General features: G+C 41.8%; 1 protein-coding gene across 1 annotated transcript in view; it reads right to left on the bottom strand.

The window, feature by feature from the left end:
- ARHGAP42 (Rho GTPase activating protein 42) overlaps positions 1-11,089 on the bottom strand; it is a 166,795-nt gene extending 155,706 nt beyond the window's left edge. The window contains exon 1 of the mRNA XM_086481749.1: positions 10,936-11,089. Within this exon, the coding sequence (XP_086337875.1) occupies positions 10,936-11,089 (154 nt within the window). The remainder of the gene's footprint in view (positions 1-10,935) is intronic.
- Positions 11,090-26,226: the final 15,137 nt, after the last annotated feature.

Below are 26,226 nucleotides of genomic sequence, written 5' to 3'. Positions count from 1 at the left end.
TGTTTGTTTATCAACAGAGCTGCTTAAAACTACACAGCAAAATGTGTTTTCAGACAGATGCTTTCCAGTAACCTCCTTTGGACAGAAATTCTGGGAGAACTACGGTGCAAGTCAACCGCTTTTGACAGGAGAGGGCATAAACATAGGTGCTAGAATACAAGATATAAGAAATCAAAATCACTGCACAGTGTGACATCCAGTAGACAACACATGTGACCACAGTTCTGAAGCAGAGGAGGAAAAAAGCAAATTCACACCTCAATCCACCTGATATACTGTGAGCCTTCATTCTCATTTGGTTTCTCTAGTAAGGGACTGGCCTAGACTGTGGAAGTTTTGTGAATATATTACTTGACAAAAACCTGTCTGACAAAATAACCTAAAGAAATCATATGCTCATTCAGTTTAAAATTAAAAACAAGAGTAAGAGAAAGAAAGAAGCCTGTAACAAGAGTTCCACATTTCAGAAAAGCAAGATGTGAGCAACCAAGGGAACCTGAACATAAATCCATGGGCCCTGATGGGATGCACAGGCGGGTGCTGAGGGAGCTGGCAGAAGTCATTGATAGACCACTCTCCAACATCTTGGGTAAGTCATGGGGAACAGGTGAGGTGCCTGAGGACTGGAGGAAAGCAAATGTCACTCCAGTCTTCAAAAAGGGCAAGAAGGAGGACCCGGGTAACCACAGACTGGTCAGCCTCACCTCCATCACTGGAAGGTGATGGAACAACCTGTCCTTGACGCTGTCTCTAGGCATATCAAGGTTAAGAGGGTCATTAAAAGAAGTCAACATGGCTTCACCAAGGGGAAGTCATGTTTGACCAACCTGATAGCCTTTTATGAAGTCATAACCGGGTGGGCAGATGATGGTAGTGCAGTGGATGTGGTTTATCTTGATTTCAGTAAAGCATTTGACACCGTCTCCCACAGCATCCTCGCAGCTAAACTGAGGAAGAGTGGTCTGGATGATCGGGCAGGGAGGTAGATTGTGAATTGGTTGAACAAAAGAAGTCAGAGAGTTGTGATCAATGGGACAGAGTCCCAGTCGGAGGCCTGTATCTAGTGGAGTCCCTCAGGGGTCAGTACTGGGACCAGTACTATTCAATATAGTCATCAACGACCTGGATGAGGGAACAGAGTGCACTGTCAGCAAGTTTGCTGATGACACAGAACTGGGAGGAGTGGCTGACACACCACAAGGCTGTGCTGCCATTCAGCGAGATCTGGACAGGCTGGAGAGCTGGGTGGGGAGAAATTTGATGAAATACAAGGGCAAGTGCAGAATCTTGCATCTGGAAAGAACAACCCCGTGGACCAGTACAGGTTGGGGACTGAGCTGTTAGAGAGTAACGTAGGGGAAAGGGACCTGGGGGTCCTGATGGACAGCAGGATGACCATGAGCCAGCCATGTGCCCTCGTGGCCAAGAAGGCCAATGCATCCTGGGGTGGATTAGAAGGGCTGTGGTCAGTAGGTCGAGAGAAGTTCTCCTCCCCCTCTCCTCTGCCCTGGTGAGACCCCATCTGGAATAGTGTGTCCAGTTCTGGGCCCTTCAGTTCAAGAAGGACAGGGAACTGCTTGAAAGAGTCCAGTGCAGAGCCTCAAAGATGGTTTAGGGGGTGGAACATCTCCCTCATGATGAAAGGCTGAGGGAGCTGGGTCTCTTTAGCTTGGAGAAGAGGAGACTGAGGGGTGACCTCATTAACGTTTATAAATGAGTAAAGGGCGAGTGTCAGGAGGATGGAGCCAGGCTCTTCTCGGTGATGACCAATGACAGGACAAGGGGCAACGGGTGCAAGCCGGAGCACAGGAGGTTCCACATTAAACATAAGGAAAAACTTTTTCCCTGTGAGGGTGACAGAGCACTGGAACAGGCTGCCCAAAGAGGTTGTGGGGTCTCCTTCTCTGAAGACATTCAGAACCCACCTGGACACATTCCTGTGTGACCTACTCTAGGTGTTCCTGCTCTGGCAGACGGGTTGGACTAGATGATCTTTCAAGGTCCCTTCCCACCCCTAACATTCTGTGACTCTGTGTCGTTTTGTGAAAATGCAAAGGTACAACATGAGTTACCTTGTCGCACGTTAGTTGCAAGAAGAACAACTCCACAACCTACAATGAAATCAGATTCAACTGAATAAATGATAACGGAGATGCAAGCCACGAATCATGGACTGGGCAGGGGGTGATGGAGGGTGGAATTAGTATTCAACTATCCCTGCATACTGATGTATTTTAAGAAGTTAAGATAACCAGGTTTGGTACCAGAAACTAGTGGAACTCCAATAGCACAAGAGCTGTCAGCCACCAGTGTGGTGCTGTGGCACTCCTGCAGCCGCAGGTAAAGCCCATGCACTCTCACCAGGCACTAGGTAGTTTCAGCCTAATTCAAGATATTCCCACAAACACAACAATACTGAGAAAACTATCATTTTGTGCATTTAAAAATACAAACCAAAGTAGAATTCAGAAAATAAGGAGAAACAGCTTTTTAGTCTATAAAAGCCAATAGGGAACACAAAGTAAACGTGGCCAATGTGCAGTAAAGAAGACACGGAAACAGACACAGCCTAAAGATTGAAGTATGATCCAAGCTAAAATAAATATTCAATCTTAATTTTCAGCAACACTACCAGTGTGAAAACAGCAGGAGAAATTCATAAGAATGAGTATATTAAAAATGCAAATTTGTCACACTGTTACACAGAAAAAGAGAGAGATGTGTAAACTCAACCAGTGGTTAGGACAGATACAATTTCACACTAAAACTTGAACATATGAAAACAGAAGACTTTGTACCCAAGAATTTTAAATTTATCTAATCAAGGGCTCTGTTCTCATAACATAGCAAATATATGCCTATATTTAACAAACAAATATAATGATCCAACACAAAAGGTCCATTAGTTTGACCTTAAAAATCAAGCAATTATTTAGAACACTGTTTGAAGGAAAGAACAATTAAAAGCTTAGAAATTGATAGAAAACAGGGTAAAAGGCAACATAGATTTATCAAAGGTAAACTGCATCAGATCAGTGGATCTCTCTCTGACACAAGGCAAAGATTAAAAAAAAAAACAAAACAACAGCAAAAAAACCCACGATAGAACTAATCAGCTAGTCACCAGTAAAGCACGTGATACCATGCTACAGTGGCAGTTTAATCATTATGGCGGAGAAGATAAGAACTTCTACAGAAGCTATATAGATAAGCAGCAGCTAGCAAAAAGCTTTGCTGCAAACACCCAAAAAGAGCAATGTCATTATTCGATATTATTCAAGCATGATGTTGAGACTCATCTGACTTAACATTTCCACCCTGACTTTGGGAGAGCTTGGCTGTTACCACAGAGCAGGGAGGCATTACTGACATGGAACACTGGATTCTCATCTGTGAAAAGCAGGGAAAGAGAGGGAAAAGGGACAGAGGAAGAGAAAAATTATACTTGAGGTGTCCTCACCTAGAAGAAACTAAAGGAAGAAAGAAAGATTTTCCTAGAGCACAAAAGGCAAAGAATAACTAAAAGAAGAGGCTTATGTGTCCTTGTAATTCTACAGGATCAAATCACAGATTCATAGTATCATAAAATACCAGGTTGGAAAGGACCTCGAGGATCATCTGGTCCACACTTTCTCAGCAAAATCACAAATTGATTCTTCTTATTGTTACCTGTTTTCTTTTTCATGATATTTATTTGACTTCAAGGCTCTTCACAGAAGAAAAATAATCCTATTGGTGATACTACTTTCATTTACGTAATATCTTTCCGTGAACAGGAATACCTTTGCAAACAGACACTGCCATGCAAAACTCTCTTCTTTAAGCAACCTGAAAAATATCAAGTAACATCAGTAGCAGAACCAACTGTATGACCTGGGCATTGCAGCACCTTGTGTCCTGCTTTGAATATGAAGCCAAAAGAAGATAAGACTTGTGAAGACATACAGAATTTCCATACCATTTTCCCATACCTGAATTATACTAAGCAAAACACCAGCACAACAACAACATGTTTAAGCTTTTGGTGTCCTCTGAAATACAAGTTTGCATAATTCAGGACAGGGAAGTGATTTAAGTTGGTAACTTCCAACTGATCTGAAAAACTATACTGTAACATGGCCCAGAGTTCATAATGTGCTGTGAAATATATCACCTTTCTAATGAAAGTTATTTGCACTTCACAGGATGCCAATGGGAGGTTAGATTACTGCTCAACACTAGTTCAATCTCATATTGATATGGAAGAAGGTCAAGCTATTTTTCTTCAGTTTAATATTCACTTCATTGCTACTGCTTCTAAGATCCTGAAACTTTTTCAGCTTTTATTGTTGAGGAATCCATAGTACCACATAATCAAAAGAAGACCATACATTGATTTCATTTAATGAATCAATGTTCAATTAATGCTCTCACAGAATATGATGAGCAAAGATCAGACCTGTGAACATTATTATACCACTTTTGTTTCCCCTGTTTTTACTTCTAATCTCCTAAATACTTAAAAGCAAATTCAAAAAGGCTTTGAAAAGAGCTATAAAATGACCAAGAAACCAGAGAAGTTCTTAGGAGAGAGGATGAGAACAGCTTGTTCAGTCTAGCAAAAGGATGTGATTATTCCCCAAGCAAATCCAAGTAAACAACAGTGCAGAAATGTTGAGTGAAATGAAAATGAGCATAAACAAGTTTGAATTTCCAGATTAAATTTATTTTTAATGAGTTACTCAACCCTCAGAGTAACAAGGTTCTAGAATAACCTTCTGGTAGAAACAGTAGGGATAAAAACTGTTTTTGAAATGGAATTTGAAAAGTAGGCATTACATGATGTAACACTAGCAGGAGATTGGATTCAATAAAGAAAATCCATGATACCCAATTCTCCCATATTCCAAATTTATTTATAATTACAATTTTGAGACTATAGGAAAAAATAGAAGGCCAAGGACATAGCACTGATTTACATATCACTCAGTAGAAAGGACTGTATTGTCCTCTGATTTTTCACAGAGGATGAATATGAAGTTATTTACTATTACAGGAAACTGCAAATTGCTGTAGCTCTTCTGCCCATGAAAACCCAAGAGATCTGTACAAGTTCAGTGACCACAGCATCATATTTTCCATTGTAGTAAAGACAATATTCGTGAAGCAGCTGGTCTCTTATTAATAGAATTCATTTATCTTATTCATAGCAAATGAAGCATGCAGTAGACAAGCCAACTGGCCCATTAAGAGACCGATTACATTTGAGCTTTTCAGAAATCAGTTTAAAAGTTTGAAAATCCTAATTTAAAAAATTGCACAACACTTTCTTAAATCAGAGACAACATTTCATATGGCATTTGAAACTCAAACCCATTCCTTTTGTAACCTGACACAATCCAATTACAAAATTTCTCTCAAGAATACCTGTTTCAATATTAAGGCACAAGAACACCCACGTTGAGTCATTCAAGGATTTTATTAACACAGTAGTCATTACTGACAGTATGGGAATTCACTTGCAGGGATTCTTGGTTCAAAATGAAACGTCCTGTGATGTACAGAAAATGCTGTGCTCTGTAACAATCCACCACATACTAGTATTTATTTGCTCCATATATATTTGGCTGAAGATAATACGATACAGACTGCAGCTACTTTAAACGCTAGAGGAAGCAATTAAACTTCTCTAGCCAAGAACCAGCTTATTGTTGGTATCTTTGCATGAAAGGCTGAACACTCTTGGAGCTGGTCTTGAAAGTTACTTCCATAATCCATATGTAACTTGGACATCAGCAGAAGTTGAGCAGGACAGTCCCAGTGCCTATCAGAAGTAACAGAACAGTGAGGGGGCAGACGACTTCAAAACATTACTGCCAATTACTAAGTTTCAACTTCCTTTTCGTGGGAAGCTTTTTTTTTCAATTGGTAAAGGAATCATATATTTAGAGATAAGAAATTTAACTGTTGTAATGCCCTGCCTCTCACCCAACCCTAACATGAAAGACAAGTTACACATTTTTGTATTATATGACTAAAATAACAAAAAGCAACAAATTTTCAAAGGCAATGCGAGTTATTTCACAAATTCTCACTAGTAAACTACACTTTTATAGTTTCATGTTCACCATCATAGTATCACAGGGAATATGAAGAATCAGTTGTTTTACTTAGAATCTAAATCAATAAAAGAGAATTATTGCTATCAAACTTGAGCGGTTATTATTCAAGGAAGTCAGTCCTGCTCCAGTTAGAATCTGGAAAAGACATTGTAAAGATATAATCTCACGAAAATATGCGAGGCCAAGATATCTGGGAAAATGCATCTCTCAGGAAAGCTACAAAGGGGGGTTTTTTACATGAAAAAATATTCCCAAGAGAGATAACAAGATCATAGGTTCTTATACTGTAATTTTATCCTTTTTTTTTTTTTTTTTCCCTAGCCAGCTAACCCCAAAAATTTCCATACATATAGACAGGTTCATCACTGTATTCTTATAATTAGGTTTATGAGAGAAGAAAATAATCCCTAAAAACTGTATGTCAAAACAGATTCAAGAAAGCATTTTCTGTGTGGAATTTCTATAAAACCTTGGTAAAATATACCCCCTCACACTGCCCGCAAAAGATGGGTTATTTCCATCTTGTGCCGGTTTCTCTGTTTCTCCATATGTTAAGTAGTAAAATAAAACTGCTAATGATTGCTACTAAAATACAAATTCCTAAAGATATCTGATAAATCTTATTTATATTACAACACAGCTCTGCATTACTGTTTGCATCATATTAAAACACTTTAAAAGGTATAGCATTACTTAAACCAGCTGCAAATCCACTGAACTTTCAACCATTTAAACCAAAACTCATGTAGTTCTCATCTTTGAATACATGAACTTGTTGCTAAAATGGGACTTAAGATGGAGAGAGAAGGCCTCAAAAATCAGAGGGAAAAACCAAAGGCTTCTGCACAGCAATAAGCCATGAGATCACCTGTACAAGATGCACATTAATTTTTTGGACTGCTTATACAATATTCATTAACTTTGGCAGAACAGTAGGCCTACTATGGAAATCAAAAGCATACAAGTATTTCTAAAATGAACTTTCCTATATAACCTATATGACAATGCCCTAGACTAGGTTGCTTTTTCACAAGGCAACTACAAAAAAATTACAAAGTATGCTACTGGCAAAAAGTACAGGAAAAATATACTTGGTGTTTTAACTGAAAACAAGCTGGAATCACTAAGAAGAAAAAATTTCAGTTCTGCTTCAGGAGTCCAGCTAAAACTGGACCTCACTATGTGAAGCATTTAAGGGTATGCACTTTAAACATGCATCTGAAAGATCTATTAAATTAGATGCCTGAAGAAGTTATGAAATCAACAGTTACCTAATAATCAAGAAAGCCAGTTGTAACAGGAAATTATTTTTTCTAAAAAGTTTTTTTTTTCCTAATTCATAAGCTAGCAACAAAGAAACCCTCCTCCAGGTGCACCAAAGAAAACTGTATGCTCCTACTTAATTGTGCCTACACAAACAGTCAAATCTCTGTCAACAGATAACTTTTTAATGTAATAGGAACACCTATTTTATGCATAAACTAAGCCTTTCAAGAGATAAGAATGTATTTAGTACCTCTGTTGATCTGAAGAAGAAAATGTAGTTTCTCACTGCAAATACTAGTTGTAGGACAAGGCTGAAGTGAGCACAATGGCCATACAAACGTGATGCTAACACCTAACCAAACCGGACCATATAATCTGTGTTCTTCTAGGATACTCTCAGAGTCTTACATATTTAGAAACAGAAGAAAACAGTGAAAAAAAAATGCTAGGAAAAGGCTGCTGAGGATTTGATATCAGTCCTAGCATTATCGGCTCACACTGCATTCACAACAGTCAACTGCTGCTTCATGATGCACAGTATCACAGCTCTGCACACTACTTTGGAAAGTGGTACTCTTCAGAACAAACATAGCAAAACCACATTAAAATAGAGTCTGACCTTAACTTGGGACCACTCCAATTGAAAAGCAAAATGTTTGCATACTACATTAAGCGTATTTGTTCTACTTTCAATTTATGTGGAATCTCTTGTCAGGTATTCATAAACATGTCATTTTTACAATAACTTCTCAGATACTGGATCGTGTATAAATTAGTATTTTTTAACTTTTGTAGTACAGAAGTTTAATTCCACCTGAAATAACATGCACATACTGTAGTTTCAAACATCATGTTAGATTTAGGCAACTTTAAAAGATTTTAGTATTTTCTAACTGCATTAAGTCAGCTTCAGCGTCTCTTCTCTAAACATGGTCCGGAAGGACATTTTTCCAAAACTCATTTCCACTGAAGCTCTGCAGCACAGTCTGGATTTTTCCCCCAAAAGAACTGATTCTCCAAAATGATACTTAAATGAAAAATCCTAGATCACCAAAAGAGATAAAACGTGGTAAACAATACCTGTTGTTCTCCAGGACTTGTAGGTTAGTAAACATTCAAAGATCAAATCATAAGAGTTCATCACTGAAATCAACTACTTACTCCACTGTTTGATTAGATTTTCAAAGACAATTAAACATAAAACAAAACAAAGACCCTTACACCAGTATTTTACACTCCCTTGAATTTAAAGCTGAGTAGGAGTAGATAGTGTCCTTTAACAACTTAAAAGTTCTCTACTCTAGGAAACATACAGTAGCACTACTTGCCGTAACAGGTACATTGTCCTTGCAGCATCTACACCAGAGTTTGTATAGCATAAAGCCAGGATTTCTGCTTTTTTGACAAAAATACAGACATTTCACCAGTTGTCCTAACACAGGAACTAAGGCAGTATTCTGTGGAAGGCATGGTCATGAAACTAAGGGATTTGAAATGAACAAAAGAAGAAATATTTCTTACTACACCAGACCAGACCTTATTTTCCTAAGGCTAGAAGACACTATAGCACACAGCATTTTAAAGCTGCACATAGAATACAATAAGCATTGTGTCAAACACAATAACATTTGAACTAAAAAGTTTTAAAAGTCAGAAGAACTTGCAAGTTCAGTAGTCATTACTTGAGACAGAAATACTGCTTCTCCTTGAAGAGGGAGGGACTTGTTAAACATGTAGGTATAGGGTCTAAATCTAGCAAGGACTCACAAGTAATCTTCACAAAAATAATGGGATTACTCAGTTCAGAATCAAGGTCTGAATTACTTCTCAGGAGTGATATTCCTTCTACAGCAGTCTGACTTTGACAACTGAAGAAGAAAGTTATATTTGTTCATTTTTGATCTGGAATAAAAAGCAGGCGGTTTCCACTGCTAGTCCAGGTCAAAAAAAAAGTACCCATGTGGCATCCTAACCTGTCATTACTATTTGTGCACCTCATCTTATAGGACCAGGTTTGTAACAGTAGGTTTTTATTAAACTTACATTTTTACTACTTAAAGCTCAAACTTCCTGTTTTATGGAGAAAGCTTTTCAGCAAAAAGAAAGACTTGAAGTACAACTGAAAACCAAACTCTTTTGCTCTGGAAAGAAAAACGTACCATTGAGTTTTTAGATACATACCTATGCACATTTTCTATGTATTCCATAATTTCACATTCTGTGGGCATAGATACAGGAATTTATTGAATTTACTACAATTGCACTTAAGAAACTAGATTTGTATCCAGCTACTCACTAAAACAGAGATGTGTCCAGAAATACATGCACTTACATTAAAAAAGTCTCAAAAAGACAGTAGCTGCTTTGTATAAAAGCAATCCTGTAAGTAAACCACTTACAGGCAATGCATGAACAAGTACAACTAACATTCAGTCCTACTGTTGACCAAAACAAATCTTAACAATTTGACCCCCTATCCCAGGTAAAGATGTAAACTTTGGGTTTAGACTCTCTGTTAGCATCAGTTAGATTTCTTACGAGCTCAGGAGCCCAGAGTAACACCTGTTCCCTGTCCACAAAAAGAACAATGCTGCTTACCCTTCACCTGACAAGAACTAGCATACCGTGTCAATGTGGCAGATATTTTTAGGGATTAAAGGGATTCTTTTCCTTGAACATCTCATGTTGCAGCACAAGCAGCTGTAAGTTACTTCTCTGCTCTACTTGAAGGAAAGCTCTGGGCAACAGGTTAAGAGAGATACAAAGTGACTTAAAGACAAGAGGTAGGTGGCAAGGAGTTACAGGAGAAGAGGGCAAGCCGAGTCTACGGCTCACTTTATGCTCTTCCAAGCATGAGGGCCGTTTTCACGCCCTGAGAAGCTGTCAGTGCCCAATTGACAGAGCTTTAAAAGCACGAAACTGTTCATCCTCATCTCTTCTTTCAGAATCTTTCAAAACACATAAAAATTAATCTACTACATGAAGACTGGGGGGATGTGGGGGAGTGGGAGGAATGTGGGGTGCGCAGGGTGTGCAAGACACAAACTCTCCATATAAATTCACTTCAGGGTCTTGCTTTGCCCATTTATTACGGGTATCTCCACTATCTAAAGACTCCTAACTAGCAGCCAACGTCCCAGAACGAGACCCCTCGGCAGCACTGCACGCCTGGTCCCTACAGCGACCTCCACGGGGGCTTTCAGCCCCCAACCCTGAGGCTGGGCTCTTCCCCCCACCCCCGGGCGGGACCACCGCGCCCGGCCCGCTCCCCCCGGCAGCGCCGGCGCCCCCGCGCCGCCCGCTGTCCCCGCCGGGAGGGGCGCGGCCGGGCCCGCGGGCCGGGGCAGGGCCCCGCGCCGCCCCCGCTCCCCCGGGAAACCCACCCGGCCCCGCCGCGGGCAAGGCGAGGCAAAGCGGCGGGGAGGGAGCGGGGGAGAAAGTTTACGAGGCGCTTTTCATCGGCTGCCGGCAGGGGAGCCCGCTCCCGGCGCCCATTCAAACAAAAGAAGCCCCTTCTCCTGCCCGCCGCCCCGGCTCCCCCGCGCCCCGGCCCCGCCGTCCGACTCACTCCGCAGGGCCCCGATGAGGAGGCTGCCGTCCTTAATCAGCTCCTTGATGAACTTGTTCGTCCTCTCCAGCTCGATCTCGTGACACTTTAGGCGCTCCCTGAAATCCGGGCTGTCCAAGTAAGAGTCGCTGAACTCCAGCGTGGGCAGCCCCATGGCAGCGGCGGCCGCAGACCCCCGGCCGGCGGCGAAGGGGCGGGCGGCTGAGGGAGGTCTGCACCGAGAGACGGCGCTGAGGGCAGAGGGGAAAGAGGGGGAGAGGCGAGGCGAGGCGAGGCTGCCTCCGCTTCCCCGGAGAGGCTCCCGACCCGCTGCACCGGTCCCCTCAGCGCCCGCCGCGCCGGCGGCGAGGCAGACGGCCGTTGGCGGCGGAGGCGGCGCGCTCCGGTCGCTGTCACCCAGCTACATGCTGCCCCGGGGCACCGCGGGCTGCCAGCGCCTCCGCCGCTTCCGGCAGCGCTCCCTCTTCCTCTCTCCCCGGCCCGAACTTCAGTCTGAACCTCCCCCGGCCCGGCCGAGGAAGCCCTCCTCCCGGCGCGGCATGCTCACACGCCGGGGATGCGGCCCCGGCAGCGCCCGCCCCTCGCTCGCCACCGCCCCCTCCGCGCTCTGCCCTCCAGCGGCGGCGCGGGCGGGCCTGCTGCGGCCTGACTCGGCTCGGAGTGAGGGGACGGGGCGCGGGGGTCCGCACGGCCCCGCGAGGGCCAGCGGTCGCCTCCGCCTTTGCCTGGGGCTTTGGGAGGCCCAGAGGAAGGCAGGGAAGGAGGATCCACCGCAGGGGGAGGGAGGCTTAGGGGTCTTTAAAACCGCGTGCTTGGAGGTGGCCGGTTCATGTCAGAGGCCGGTTCGTGTCAGGCAGATGTGGAGGAGAGAGCAGCCCGCCTTTGCTGGGGCAAGACAGCTGCCAGCCTGGTGTCTCCTGCCACAGCTGGAGGAGCAGCTGGTGCCCGGGCCTGGAGCAGCCTGCCCGAGCGTGCCTGCTCTGCCAGGGGACCTGCCTCGGCTGCCCGGCACGGACCCGGTCGGCCTGCCCGGGGTGCTGTGCGGGCCTGTGCCGGGCAGCGCTCCCAGGAGGTGGAGAGCGAGAGAGCAGTGCAGCATAAAGGAGGAGGAGGAGGAGGAGGAGAGAGGGAGGCCGAGACCAAGGAAACACAGAAGATAGGAACGTCCATGTTCTGCCGTGGCAGTTGGTTGCTATGAAGGGGTACAGCTGAGCCAAATTCATCCTAAAGAGGACCATCAAGAAACTGCAAGCCCGGTACCTCCAACAAAGTTGTGGTTTTCCAAGTACGTCAGTGGGCTTATCTCAGTAAAGAGAAGCACTTTGGATGATTCTTGTATGTTTATCTGGAGTGATTTTTCCAGACATACTGAGTTAGTATGCAAGTATGTATGCAAATATAGGTACTGGGTTTGAGGAGAGCTATCCAAACACACCTTCAAGTCACCTGGAAACAACCATCAAGACTGGCCATAAAAATAATTGTACTTCAGGACAGCCCACCACTTGCCAAAAATAGCTTTCAAGAAGATGACGTTGTCTTAAAAGTTAGCACTGACAAAGTGCACACACTCCTACCAAATCATTCACAGTCTCTGTATTTACACAGTTTAATGGGAAAGTCGAGGAAGGCTCAAAGCTTCTGCATGTTGTTCCTTGATGCACTTTGTGCTCTTAACACTTCTCAACCATTTATCAAAGCTCACTTCTTCATTTTCACAGTGTGTGTTTGTGACTGTCAGAAATGCAGAAAAGAGGCTACAATTTCTGACCATATGCCCTGCAGAATTTGTTAAAGTGAAAGAAATAATAACCCTACGTTTTTGCAAGGACAATCTGTGAGGTAGCTGTCAATGTTGATATTAATAGTTACATTGAAGTCTCTTTTAATTCACAGTGATTGCAAAACTTTGCTCATCAACATCTTGCCTGAGACCAATTCTTCTTTAATAATAGGAAGAATAAGACTCCAAGTGACTGTGGGATTAACAAGTTTACTTCCTTGCTTTTTCAGGCAGTAGCATGTAATCTCACTTGTAAACTAATAAACCTCATTTAAAATTCAGTTGAAGGATGAGAGGATGGAAGGATATTCCAAATAGATTTTTTCTGATTATTAAAAACCTAATTTTCAGCCTACATATATTCAGTCATTTTAAGCAGACTTGTTCTTCCTTGTGCAAAGCCTTCGACACTGTCCCGCACAACGTCGTGGTCTCCAAATTGGAAAGACATGCGTTTGATGGATGGACCACTTGGTGGTTAAGAAATTGGCTGGATGGTCGCTCTCAAAGAGTTGTGATCATAGGCTCGATGTCTGAGTGGAGACCAGTGATGAGTGGTGTTCCTCAGGGATCGGTACTGGGACCGGTGCTACTTAACACCTTTGTCAGTGACGTGAACAGTGGCATCAAGTGCACCCTCATCAAGTTTGCCCACGACACCAAGCTGTGTGGTGAGATCAACATGCTGAAGGAAAGGGATGCCATCCAGAGGGACCTTGACAGGCTTGAGAGGTGGACCCAGGCCAACCTCATGAAGTTTAACAAGACCAAGTGTAAGGTCCTGCACCTGGGTCGAGAGACTCCCAAGCACAAATACAGGCTGGGCAACCAGTGGATTGAGAGCAGCCCTGAGGAGAAGGATTTGGGAGTGCTGGTGGATGATAGGATGAACATGAGCCAACAGTGTGCGCTTGCAGCCCAGAAAGCCAACCATGTCCTGGGCTGCATCAGAAGATGTGTGGCCAGGAGGCTGAGTGAGGTAATTCTGCCCCTCTACTCTGCTCTCATGAGATCGCACCTGGAGTACTGCATCCAGCTCTGGAGCCCCCAACACAAGAAAGATGTGGAGCTGTTGGAGCAAGTCCAGAGAAGGGCTACGGAGATGGTCAGAGGGTTGGAACACCTTTCCTATGAGGACAGGCTGAGAGTGTTGGGCTTGTTCAGCCTCGAAAAGAGAAGGCTCTGGGGAGACCTTCCAGTGGCCTTCCAGAACCTGAAGGGGGCCTACAAGAAGGCCGAGGAGGGACTTTTTACAAGGGCCTGCAGTGACAGGACGAGGGGTAATGGTTGGAAGCTGGGAGAGGGCAGGTTTAGACTAGATACAAGGAAGAAGTTCTTCACCCTGAGGGTGGTGAGACACTGGAACAGGTTGCATAAGGAAGTTGTGGGTGCTCCATCTGTGGAAGTGTTCAAGGCCAGGCTGGATGGGGCCTTGAGCAACCTGGTCTAGTGGGAGGTGTCCTTGCCATGGGAGTGTCCCTGCCATGGCAGGGGGTTGGAACTAGATGATCTTTGAGGTCCCTTCCAACCCAAACCATTCTATGATTTTATGATAGGTGGCTGAAAGGATGCTTTGTCTTCTGCCATGTTTGTTATAGAATCATATCATTATTCTTTGATCTGGTTCTAGAATGCAATAATTGTCTCTAAGCCTTCCATATGACTGTTAAATAAAAGAAAATACTAGTTTCCTTCCTCATTCTCAGAGTTCTTGTCTAGATCTCTTTAAGTTTGGTTTCTTCATACTTGATCATAGTTTACTGAAATTATACACAAGACATTGTTCAGCCACATTGATGACTACATTACTGCACTAAACACCTTTGATGAAGGTTGTATTTGTCTGGTAATCAAGATGGCTCATTTCTTACTATATAATGTTCTCATCTTCAGAAGTTCCATAACCTCAATGCTGCTTTTCGCATCAGGATCAAGAATGGAAATATTAATGAGATCAATACTAATAGGGTACTCAGCAACATTTACTAAGATCTTTCCTCCCACCTGGCAGCCTCCCTCCAAATAAGTTACCCTTATCCATTTAACTGGCTCTGTATGTTTGTCAGAATAATCTACATATTCCTTAGCTGAACTGAGAAGTTCCCAGCATACAGCGTACGAAATATCATGTAAAAATCCTATTAGTTCACATGTACTGCCATTCCCTTTTTGCAGAAAAAGCTTTTATTTTTGAGGAAATAGATTTATTAAGAATGATCTTTGTTTCATAAAGCAATATGCTATCAAATAAATACCCAACCCTACATTATCTTCCACTATCAGAGAAAAGATTTCTAGTTAACCTGTGGACTTAATGGGCATGTTTGGCTGCATCTGGAGGAGGATCTGGTAAATGAGTGATTTGGCACACCTACAGAGAAGGCAACTAAGAAGAAAATCTTGATGAAAATAGAAGTCTTAGTATGGCGTTTGTGTTGGAGTTAGGTGGAACACTGTAATTTGCTGCTTTCTAAAGAAAACAATGTATTTGAAGGTCTATTTGGAAAGTATAAAAGGTCGAAGCTTTATGGTGAGCAGGAAATAACAGTATTTGTCTTTTTTTTTTTTTTTTTTTCTTTCTTTCCCTGAGAAGATACTAGTACAGGCCTCTAGCAGAAACACTCGATTTCAGGACTTCAACAGATGGGAGAAAGGGGAGAAGCCTGGACATACCAGAAAGCATCTTTCTTGAAAACTAGCAGTATGCTAAAAGAGGGTGAACTCTACTGAATGTCAACTCGTTTACAGAATCACAGAATGTTAGGGGTTGGAAGGGACCTCGAAAGATCATCTAGTCCAACCCGCCTGCCAGAGCAGGAACACCTAGAGTAGGTCACACAGGAACGTGTCCAGAGAAGGAGACTCCACAACCTCTCTGGGCAGCCTGTTCCAGTGCTCTGTCACCCTCACAGGGAAAAAGTTTTTCCTTATGTTTATTGTGGAACCTCCTGTGCTCCAGCTTGCACCCATTACCCCTTGTCCTGTCATTTGCCATCACCAAGAAGAGCCTGGCTGCATCCTCCTGACACTTGCCCTTTACTCATTTATAAACATGAATGAGGTCACCCCTCAGTCTCCTCTTCTCCAAGCTCAAGAGACCCAGCTCCCTCAGCCTTTCACCATAAGGGAGAAGTTCCACCCCCTTAATCATCTTTGTGGCTCTGCACTGGACTCTTTCAAGCAGTTCCCTGTCCTTCTGGAACTGAAGGGCCCAGAACCGGACACACTATTCCAGATGGGGTCTCACCAGGGCAGAGGAGAGGGGGAGGAGAACCTCTCTCGACCTACTGACCACACTCCTTCTAATCCACCCCAGGATGCCATTGGCCTTCTTGGCCACGAGGGCACATGGCTGGCTCATGGTCATCCTGCTGTCCACCAGGACCCCCAGGTCCCTTTACCCAACGCTACTCTCTAACAGCTCAGTCCCCAACCTGTACTGGTCCATGGGGTTGTTCTTTCCCAGACGCAAGACTCTGCACTTGCCCTTGTTGTATTTCATCAAATTTCTCCCCACCCAGCTCTTCAGCCTGTCCAGGTCTCTCTGAAGGGCAGCACAGCCTTGTGGTGTGTCAGCCACTCCTCCCAGTTCTGTGTCATCAGCAAACTTGCTGACAGTGCACTCTGTTCCCTCATCCAGGTCGCTGATGACTATATTGAATAGTACTGGTCCCAGTACTGACCCCTGAGGGACTCCACTAGACTGGGACTCTGTCCCATTGACCACAACTCTCTGACTTCTTTTGTTCAACCAATTCACAATCCACCTCACTACCCGATCATCCAGACCACTCTTTCTCAGTTTAGCTGCGAGAATGCTGTGGGAGACGGTGTCAAATGCTTTACTGAAATCAAGATAAACCACATCCACTGCACTACCATCATCTACCCACCTGGTTATGACTTCATAAAAGGCTATCAGGTTGGTCAAACATGATTTCCCCTTGGTGAAGCCATGTTGACTTCTCTTAATGATCCTCTTATCCTTGATCTGCCTAGAGACAGCATCAACGACAAGTTGTTCCATCACCTTTCCAGGGATAGAGGTGAAGTTGACTGGTCTGTAGTTACCTGGGTCTTCCTTCTTGCCCTTTTTGAAGACTGAAGTGACATTTGCTTTCCTCCAGTCCTCAGACACCTCACCTGTTCCCCACGACTTACCCAAGATGATGGAGAGTGGTCTATCAATGACTTCTGCCAGCTCCCTCAGCACCCGTGGGTACATCCCATCAGGGCCCATGGATTTATGTATGTCCAGCTTGCTTAATTGATCTTTCACCCAGTCCTCATCAACCAAGGCAAACTCCTCCTTCATCCTGACTTCGTCTGAGGCCTCATGTGTCTGAGGCTCCTGAGGACAATCTCCAGCAGTATAGACAGAGGCAAAGAAGGCATTCAGTAACTCCGCCTTCTTTGTATCATCTGTCACCAGGGCACCCACCTCATTCAACAGTGGGCCTACATTGCCTCTAGAGTTAGTTTTGTCTGCAATGTACTTGAAGAAGCCCTTTCTGCTGTCCTTAACCTCCCTTGCAAGGCTTAACTCCAAAGCAGCCTTAGCTTTCCTGGTTACCTCCCTACATCCTCTGACAATAGTCTTATATTCCTCCCAAGTGGCCATTCCCTCCCTCCATGATCTGTAGACTCTCTTCTTCCACTTGAGTTTGCCCATCAGTTCCCTGTTTAACCGTGCGGGTCTTCTGGCTCCCTTTCTTGATTTCCTACTCACTGGGGTGCTCTGATCTTGAGGTTGCAGGAAGTGGTCTATGAATATAAACCAACTATCTTGGGCCCCTTTACCTTCTAGTACCCTGTCCCATGGGATTTCCCCTAGCAATTGCTTGAAAAGGCCAAAGTTGGCCCTGCTGAAGTCCAGGGTTGTGATCCTGCTTGGTATTCTGTTCCTACTGCGCAAGATCCTGAACTCCACCATGTCATTGTCGCTGCAGCCAAGGCTGCCCTCAACCTTCACAGCTTCAGCCACACCCTGCTTGTTAGTGAGTCTAAGATCCAGCAGTGCTCCTCTCCTAGTTGGCTCATCCACCATTTGCATCAAACAGTTATCATTGATGCACTGGAGAAACCTCCTGGACTGTGAATGGCTGTACAGGCCTTCTAGCAAATATCTGGGTAGTTAAAATCCCCCATGTGAACCAGAGCCTGTGATTGTGAGGCTGCTGTCAGCTGCCTGTAGAAGGCCTCATCAACTTCCTCATCCTGATCAGGTGGCCTGTAATAGACACACACAATAGTATTTCCCATGCTAGCCTGCCCCTTGATTCTCACCCACAAACTCTCAGCTTGCTCCTCATCCACCCCTGAACAGAACTCAATACTTTCTAGTTGCTCTCTCACATAAAGAGCAACTCCACCTCCTCACCTTGTTGGCCTGTCTTTCCTAAAAAGGACACAGCCATCCATGACCACATTCCAGTCATGTGAGCTGTCCCACCTTGTCTCTGTAATTGCCGCCAGATCATAATCCCTTGACCACACACAGATTTGTAACTGCTCCTGTTTATTCTCCGGATACCTAAGTAGGTACAAGCACTAGCCCCTTAAGTAGAAGGCTCTAGTAAATGAGTTAGCGTGATATTATCACTCGCTGTGAAGAGATGAATGAAAAGTGAGATACTTTTTTTCTTAACCCTGGGGAGCTTTGTCCTGTTTCATCCAATTCGATGTTTGTTATGCTAAGCTTATCCTGAAATCTTACATGTTAATGAGGTCAGATCAATTAGTGTAGATTTCTCCTTCATCTTAAATGTAAACACTGAACTATAATTTCCAATCAATGGCCCTACTCTAACTCTAGAGGATGCCTGGGGCATATTCTTATCCCAGTCCTATTAGCTGGGTTGCCTGGGAAGAGCAAAGGAGAGGTCTGTGTTGGTACTGCTTGCTGCAGCGTGTGTCCCCTACTCGTACAGGGAGGAAATGGCTGTGTGTGCGGTCCTCAGGGTTATGGCTCTACCTAGCTCTGTTAATTTAGCAGTTAATGCAGACAAGGACCATGACTGTCTCTTGTCTAGAGGCAAATATTTCAGAATAGAGACTCTTCTATATTTCTTCTGCCTCAGTGTACATAATTATGGGGAAATTGCTTATAGAGCTGTGTGGCATTGCTCTGCCTTCTGAAAACTGCTGCTTTCCCTTGAGAGGCTGTGGGATTATAGGCAAAAGAATACAAGGACACTGATGCTTGTAAATCCACTTGAACTTCTCAAGGATACAAGATTAGCTCTGTACCTATATAGCACAAAAAATACTAAGAGCATAGAAAACCCCGCTCAAGTAATTATTTACAGAGTATTTAAATTTGTTTCAGCTTCTCTGAAGATCTCATTTTAACTAAGTTTCCCATTGTTTTTTTCATGGGAATTGGCAAGATTCTCAGTAACTTGCTAGAATAAATGCTATTAAAAGTTTTTGGTTTCTCCTTATTAAATAAAGGTTCTAGATGCTAAGTTTATATTGGCTAGCAGTGATAATGTAAAAAAAAAAAAATTGGAAACAGATAAAAATGAACCACAGAAGTAAATCTAAGTTTCATAATTCTTTATGAGTATAAACTGAAAGTGATACTACTCTCTCTGTCTGGAATACAATCTCTGTGTTGTTAACTGATTGTTAAATGATATAGCTGCCAATGGGTTCTGTTTGTTTTGCTGTTTTGTTTTTTTTTACTGCAAGTTAACATTGTCAGAGGAGGAGAGTAGCTAGCCAAAATCATAGTTTAGAAGCCAACCATGTAATTTAGTATGTATATGTCATGTTATCCTGAGATATTGGTCTCTGTGCACAAAGGTCTACTCACATATGCATTCCTAGCAGTGTTTTAGATTGTAATCAAGAATATTTCTTGAAAACACTGTAGTCTTTTTAATATATGAGGCAGATCTGAGTGGTTTGGAGAAGCTTCAAATAGCGAAGTTCAAAGCTGAAATTAAAAATAATGTTTAGTAACTCTTATGCAGTGTTTGTTTAAGCCTCCTGGGTACTTCTCTGTTGAATCTGAATATTCCATAACTGGCTGTGGCTCTGCCTTCTGGTATGCTCAAAATAGCATTCACCTGAAGTAGGTACCTAAAGCCGTGTGAGTTACAGACACTTAGACAAGCAGCTCCCAAATCCCAGATGGGATTGGTACAGTACAAGTAACTGAGTAGGTGAGGGCTACTCAGCATTCTACATGAAGCAGTAGATGAGGCAGCTTAAAAATCACAGCAAGGTAATGAGCACTGCCAGTTTCATTTATATATCTTAGTAGATAAGCGTTTGCCTACAAAGTGGGAAAGCTAGATGTTGGGTACCTTGATTCACCGTGTCCATCTCTAGATGGCCAAAACTTCAGACAATGTCTTGCCTCTCGTTTCCTCCTGACAGATTTAGGGAGCTGCATTCAGCATGGAAAGTCGTTGGATCATTCTCCATGTCTGTATCCTACAGAGAATTACCCCCATGCTTTAGTTTTCACTCTGGAAGCAAAGCATTTGAGAGATAGTAGATGTAATATCTTAACTGGAATTTGATTCACATATTCTTTGCTGTGATTCTGTTATAGCCTTTTGTCTGTCTTATCCTGTAAGTAACTTAGATACTTTATTTACTATAGTTTATTGGATATAAGTAAGTAAACAATGGGACTCTAAAAATCATCATCAATGCGAAAAGCAAGATGCTCAGTTTTAACATCAGCATCCAAAATTATTCTTTCACATCCAGAATCTGGTTTGATAAATGGATGCCACTTGTATCTTGTCACTTCTATCACTTTGAACATGAAAGAAACAGCAGGCTACAGGCAGATGTAATTTTTACAGGACCAAGCAAATTTTGGTCCTGCCCTTCATCAACTGGCTGCAAGTTTATATTAGATAAGAACTGGGTAACTACGTGGTGCTAGATGAGCTAAAATGCAGGGTATATTCAGCTCAGCCCTGTGCTAACACCTTTGCATAGTGTTTGGGTCCAAGTGGATTTCTGTGGTTACTATGTCTATATGTATATGTCCACATGTCTATACAGTCATTGAGAGAGAGGAATAACAGAAGATATCTGAAGGAAGCTCAGTCGTTTTGGAAGATCATGGTAGAAGGCATGCCACAGAAAGCTGAGCAACAGGGGGAAAGTGGACAGGCGTCTCTGCTGTCTTCATTATCGTGTGTCCCTCCACTGTATGGAAACTAGATAGATAGCAATTGCTGTGTAGTGGTAACAGACATCAGGAGATGGCAACTGGTAGAGGATCATGCATAAAGTCTTTGCTATGGTGCTTGGTTCTCAGAGCAGAACTATATCTACAAATACAGGGCAGTGAGATGGCATCATTTTCTCCAGCTAGTAGTTTCACAGTATGATTTGCAGGTACATAAGATTTAAAGGAAAGTTCTTTATAAATTTCTGACTAATCTTCATACCTCACTGTTTGTAAATTTGAAGTAATTGTAACCTGCATCCTGTTTAACTCGGTGAAAAAAGACACTAGTTTATCCTTGCTATGTCTGTCAGTAAGGACACAAAAGTTGGTAGGGCCAAGAGCACCTGGATGTATCACATTAGTTGTCATTCACTGGAAGATCTAAGTCCTCAGCATTCAGTTCTTTCTAGCACGTAATTTGCTTTTATATGGGCTCAGCAGATAACTGTGAAAAAAAAGATCAGGAAGTCTTTTTATGATACAGTATCATCTAGTTTTCTCTGGGAGCATTGAGATCTGCTAGATCCACCCTAGCAGAGCAAGTGTGAGAAGCAAGGTGACTCCAGTAACAGCTCTTGATAGTGGGCACTAGTAACAAGCAGGGTAGGCCTGTTGTAGTACTTCCCTGTGCAGACAGAACACACTTGAAACGCGCATCCAAAGGGCAAGTCTTACAAGCCTCTTGGCAGTCATGAAGCAGTGAAAGCATTTTGCTAAGTAAAAGGCTGGATTCAGTTCCGAAAGATAAATCTGGATTTGGCCAAGTTAAACACTGTGATAGAAATGCTGAATGACACACGAACTACCAGTTTACCAAATGCGATCTCTCCCCTGAAAACTAACATTAATTACAGTAAAGTTTACTTAGAAAATAATGCAATTCAGGATTGAGAAAATACATAACAAATGCTGTTTTGAAGTAAGTCTTTAAGTATTTTTTCATTGGTCTAAATGTGTGTTTATGGAGGTAGATACACCTGAAACTAAATCAGCCATTTTACCTGAATGCCTTTCTAACTCTCTGTTACCTAAAGCTCTGCTTTTGTGTATGTGCAGAAGTGCCTAGGTCTTGATGGGCTAAGTAGTTTTTGAGTTTGAGTTCTGCTTGAATCCAGGAAAAAGGTATTCTTTATGGCATATAAGGGCAGAATAACTTCTATGCCTAGTGTTTAAAGCCTACAAGGACATGTTCTAGTCCCATTCTTCTCTAAAAACTAGTCAAGGAATTTATGTGAAAGCCGTTAAGTAGCAGTCCTAGGGTGAAAGGCACAGGCTATGACTTTGGGTGTCTAGGGTCGAGTTTAGAACAAAATACATGCAGTGAAATATATTTTTCTTCTTACAGGTAGGGAAATTAAGACAGATTAGTGGGCCAGAAGCAAGTTGCTTCCATAAACTTGTCTTCACTTCGAGATTTACTAAAATACCTATTGTAGAATAGCAGTGTCTCCTTGAGGATTTACAGCAAAATGATCATACTAGAATAAATTTGGGATAGCTATTTCAGTAAATCTCAAAATGTAGTGCAACATTAAACTCTGTAAGAGTATTTTAGCGAAACTTATTCTTACTCTTTCTTTATAAGGGAACTCTGTTTCTAGCATTGTTTTTCGTTTACTGTATAATTGATTACTGCTATGATGTGGGTTTTTCCCTTCTTCCTCTGAAATCTGAGTTACATTTTAATTTCCAAGATATTGAAGTGTTTACTGCCAAAAGTAGGAAAGTGCTGCTTGTTTTAGTATAAAACCAAATCAAATAGAAAGTGAAGTCTGTTTTTAATGGCTCCATCTATGAATGCACAATAGATCTTCATGTGAACAAGGGAAATGTGCACTTTCTTTGAACTCTGTCCTCTTCTCATCAGTGTTTCATTTTTTTTTTCAATTCATAATGTTTTCATTACATTAAGGGAACAACAGGGTAGCCCTCCTGGAGATAGTGGAATCATTATATTTCCTTGTACTGTAATCTGCGGGGTAACTTGTTTTGTTTAAGTCCTGTTGGTTTTGCATTTCTTTAAAAAAAACCTACACTTTTTTTTTGTTGTAACTGCTCTTTCTTAGTAGCAGTTTCAGAGAGTGTATAACCAGAAATGTATTGATAGTCATGTCAAATATATTAAAATATTTAAAAATAAATAAGTCACATATAAAGACCTATGAAATTAGGCTATTATAGCTAACCTGAGTGATTCTTCATGTAACTGATAAAGACTCAGAATGGACAATAGTGTGGAAGTGTTGAAATTGAATTTGCTATGATGTAAAACAGTTCAGATTTCATTTTTCGTATCAGTAACTTAAAATTGAGCATTACTCAATGATACACCCATATTTGGGAGAAGATGGAGAGAAGATACCTGTTTAAATATCCTCAACCTATTGTACATGTGGCCCACAAAACTATCTGATGTTGCTGAGAGCCACGGGAAATTAAGTTGCTACTGAAGTTGGTGCTAGTCTATTTTGCTATTCAATGTAGAGTCACGTGCATGTAGTTCTTGTCTAGCATTGTAATTGTGGAAATAGTACTGGCTGAAGACAGCTACCTTAAAGAGCAGATGCTCCTAATCTGGTATTCTGAAATTAAATTAGACATTGATGAAATTATGTATTTTGTTGTTCTCTCCTCCTAGTACTGGGAAAGGAATATTGTGTATTTTTTCTATTGTAATAACTCTCCATTCCTCCTCTTCCCCACGTTTTTAATGCAGTATGTTTTCCTGTAAAAATATAGAAATTTTAGGCTAGAAAGGATCAAAGGGAGCATGCAGTATGAATTTCTTCTCTAAGGCTCAATCAAGTGTACCTAAACTATCCGTGAGAAAGAACTCAACTGCCTATCATCAATAAGGATATTTTCTTAATTTCTTCAGATAGTATCTTCTGGTGTTTCACCACCCTGCTGAAAAGCTTCTCCAATGTTAACCTTGCTGTCAATAGTATTTCTTCTTTTTCTTCTCCCTTGGACATGAAGAATAATTGATGATCATTGTTTTTCTGACATTTTTACCATGTCTCCTCCATCTTTTTTTCTAGACGAAACAAACTCACTGCTTTTTGTTCTTTTTTCAAGAACTTGTCCTTTTTTTAAAAGCTCTTGCTCTTCTATTAAAAAAAATCAGATTTCTCTCTAATTTCTTACTAGACGCATGGTTCCTAAACCAGACACAGAATTTATCATGATGACTCACCAAAGCCAAATTTGTAGGGTTAGTTCTCATTGCCGCATCCTAGAAGGAGATGGCTTTTTGGAAGGACATCACCATATAAACCATTGTATCTCTAGCCCATTTCTGTCACCACCATCTAGCTAAATATTTCTCATTCTGTATTTTGTGTTTTCTGTATTTTATTTTCTCACAATTGCACATTATTTTGTTATTTTATTTGGCCCAAACCAGTAAGAGCGAGCTAGTTATCTTACTGATTTGTCAAAATAATTTTGAATTCTGATCCTTTCACCAACAGTATTTTCTATTTCATCATGACTGGTTTCGATAAATGAAAATTGAAATTTTGAAAAATCTCTTTGGGAGTTGTGCAATGTTCTCCCAGCATGACAGGGAGCTATTGAAAACTGCTTGTTTGAAAGTGAGTTTTTCCAGCTGCTTGTATACCCTTCTGATGCTAAGCCTCATCAGCCTTGTGCTTTAGGATGCTAGTGCAGGCCAACATTTAAAAATTATACTAATGTCGAATTTTATTGCACCTTGTTATTAACTAGGCCACTTTTTCTGTTGAAAGAAAAAACTAAACAGGCTGGACATCTTCCGTGCTTGACAAATCCATACCAGTGGTTTAATATTCCATCTTCTAGGTATTTTCACTTTCTCAGCATCTTTTGTTTCTCAGTAATGTCCTCACTTTGTCTTCCTGTTACATCTTGTTTCTAGAACTTTTTCATTTAACCTTTTATGCCACATTGCATCCCTCACTCTTAGCTTTTATCGATATGTCCTTGGTCTCTTATTTTTATCCTGGCTTTCAGTTTTTGTATGACTCTTCACTGTTTCAAGCTATTGAAGAGCTCTCAATGCGCCCATGATGGTCTCTGCTACTCCTGCTATCTGTCTTTTGCTATGGAATAGTTTGATTTACAAAATAATCTTTCAGTAATCCTGCCTGTGCTCCTTTCTTCTTCAAATTATTTCAGAAAATTACTTTACTTACCATCTCTTTGCTTGCTGAAATCTGCTTTTCTGAAAACTCTTGCCCTATTCAGCTACTTTTGCAATCTTTCTTTCATTAGAGTAATGACATTTGTCCTTTAATTATCACCGCCTAAAGATAATTGTTTGTTCTTTCCCAGGAGTGAGAACTGTATCGAAAAAGAATATTGTTGTGAAGGAATAGACTGCTCTCTAAAATACAATTTGTCCTTTATATGTTCAAAGCACGTGGCAGATTTATCATCTTAAAAAAATAATCCACTTTTTTGCTACCCTTTTAAGAAAAAAATGTTTCTATTAAATTTGTGGATGAAAACTAAGGTTTCTGCAGGTGTATTGAGAACTGGTCTGTAGTTCCAATGGAGAAGTGGCTTGAGAAAAAAAGGCCCCCAAAACGTTATTTATTCGACAAATGTAAGTGCAATATTCTACACTTACGTGCAAATACAAGATAATGAGCAACGGTTTAAATAGAAGTTTTACATCAATCTTGAGGTTATAGCAGATTCACAAGCTGAACTTGAATTAACAATTCAGTATCATTATGAAAAGCCAGATTTTGTAGCCGCTTCATTGTAACAACAAGCTCTGAGATGGACTTCCTTGTCCTCTTCTCAGGTACAGTATTTCAAGAAGGCTGTGGACTAGGTGCAGAGAGATAAGCAGGGAGCAGTGGTAATGATCAGAGATCTAGGAAATGAGGAAGAGTTAAAAGAAGGTAGTGTGTGTTGTATACAGAGACAATACTCAGGGGTGATACAAGACTACTTTAAAGAGGAAGGAGTATCTGCTTTATATGTTCAGTTTAGATAGGCAAAAGGTAATTGGTTTAAATTGAAGCATGAGAGATAATGGCTAGTGATAAGGATACTTAAATGTTGGAATAGTCTCATTTATTCTTAATAGGTATAAATGAGAGAGCACTTGCATTTTTTCATAGAAAATAGTCTAGTCCATCCTAACCCCTAAGTAATATCAATTGTGTATAAAGCAGAAAATCTCTCAAGGTTCTGCCTATCTCCCGTTTTCAGGCTACTGCATCTCTAGATTACATCATCTGAATTGTCCCATTTTCTCTTCTATGGATAGCTCCTAGCCATGGCGAATTTATCAGATTCCCTGAGAACTGAAAAC

Source organism: Leptosomus discolor, chromosome 1 (assembly GCF_034619465.1).
Source record: "Leptosomus discolor isolate bLepDis1 chromosome 1, bLepDis1.hap2, whole genome shotgun sequence".
Classification (NCBI taxonomy): domain Eukaryota; kingdom Metazoa; phylum Chordata; class Aves; order Leptosomiformes; family Leptosomidae; genus Leptosomus; species Leptosomus discolor.
This window is presented reverse-complemented; position numbering and strand designations above follow the sequence as displayed.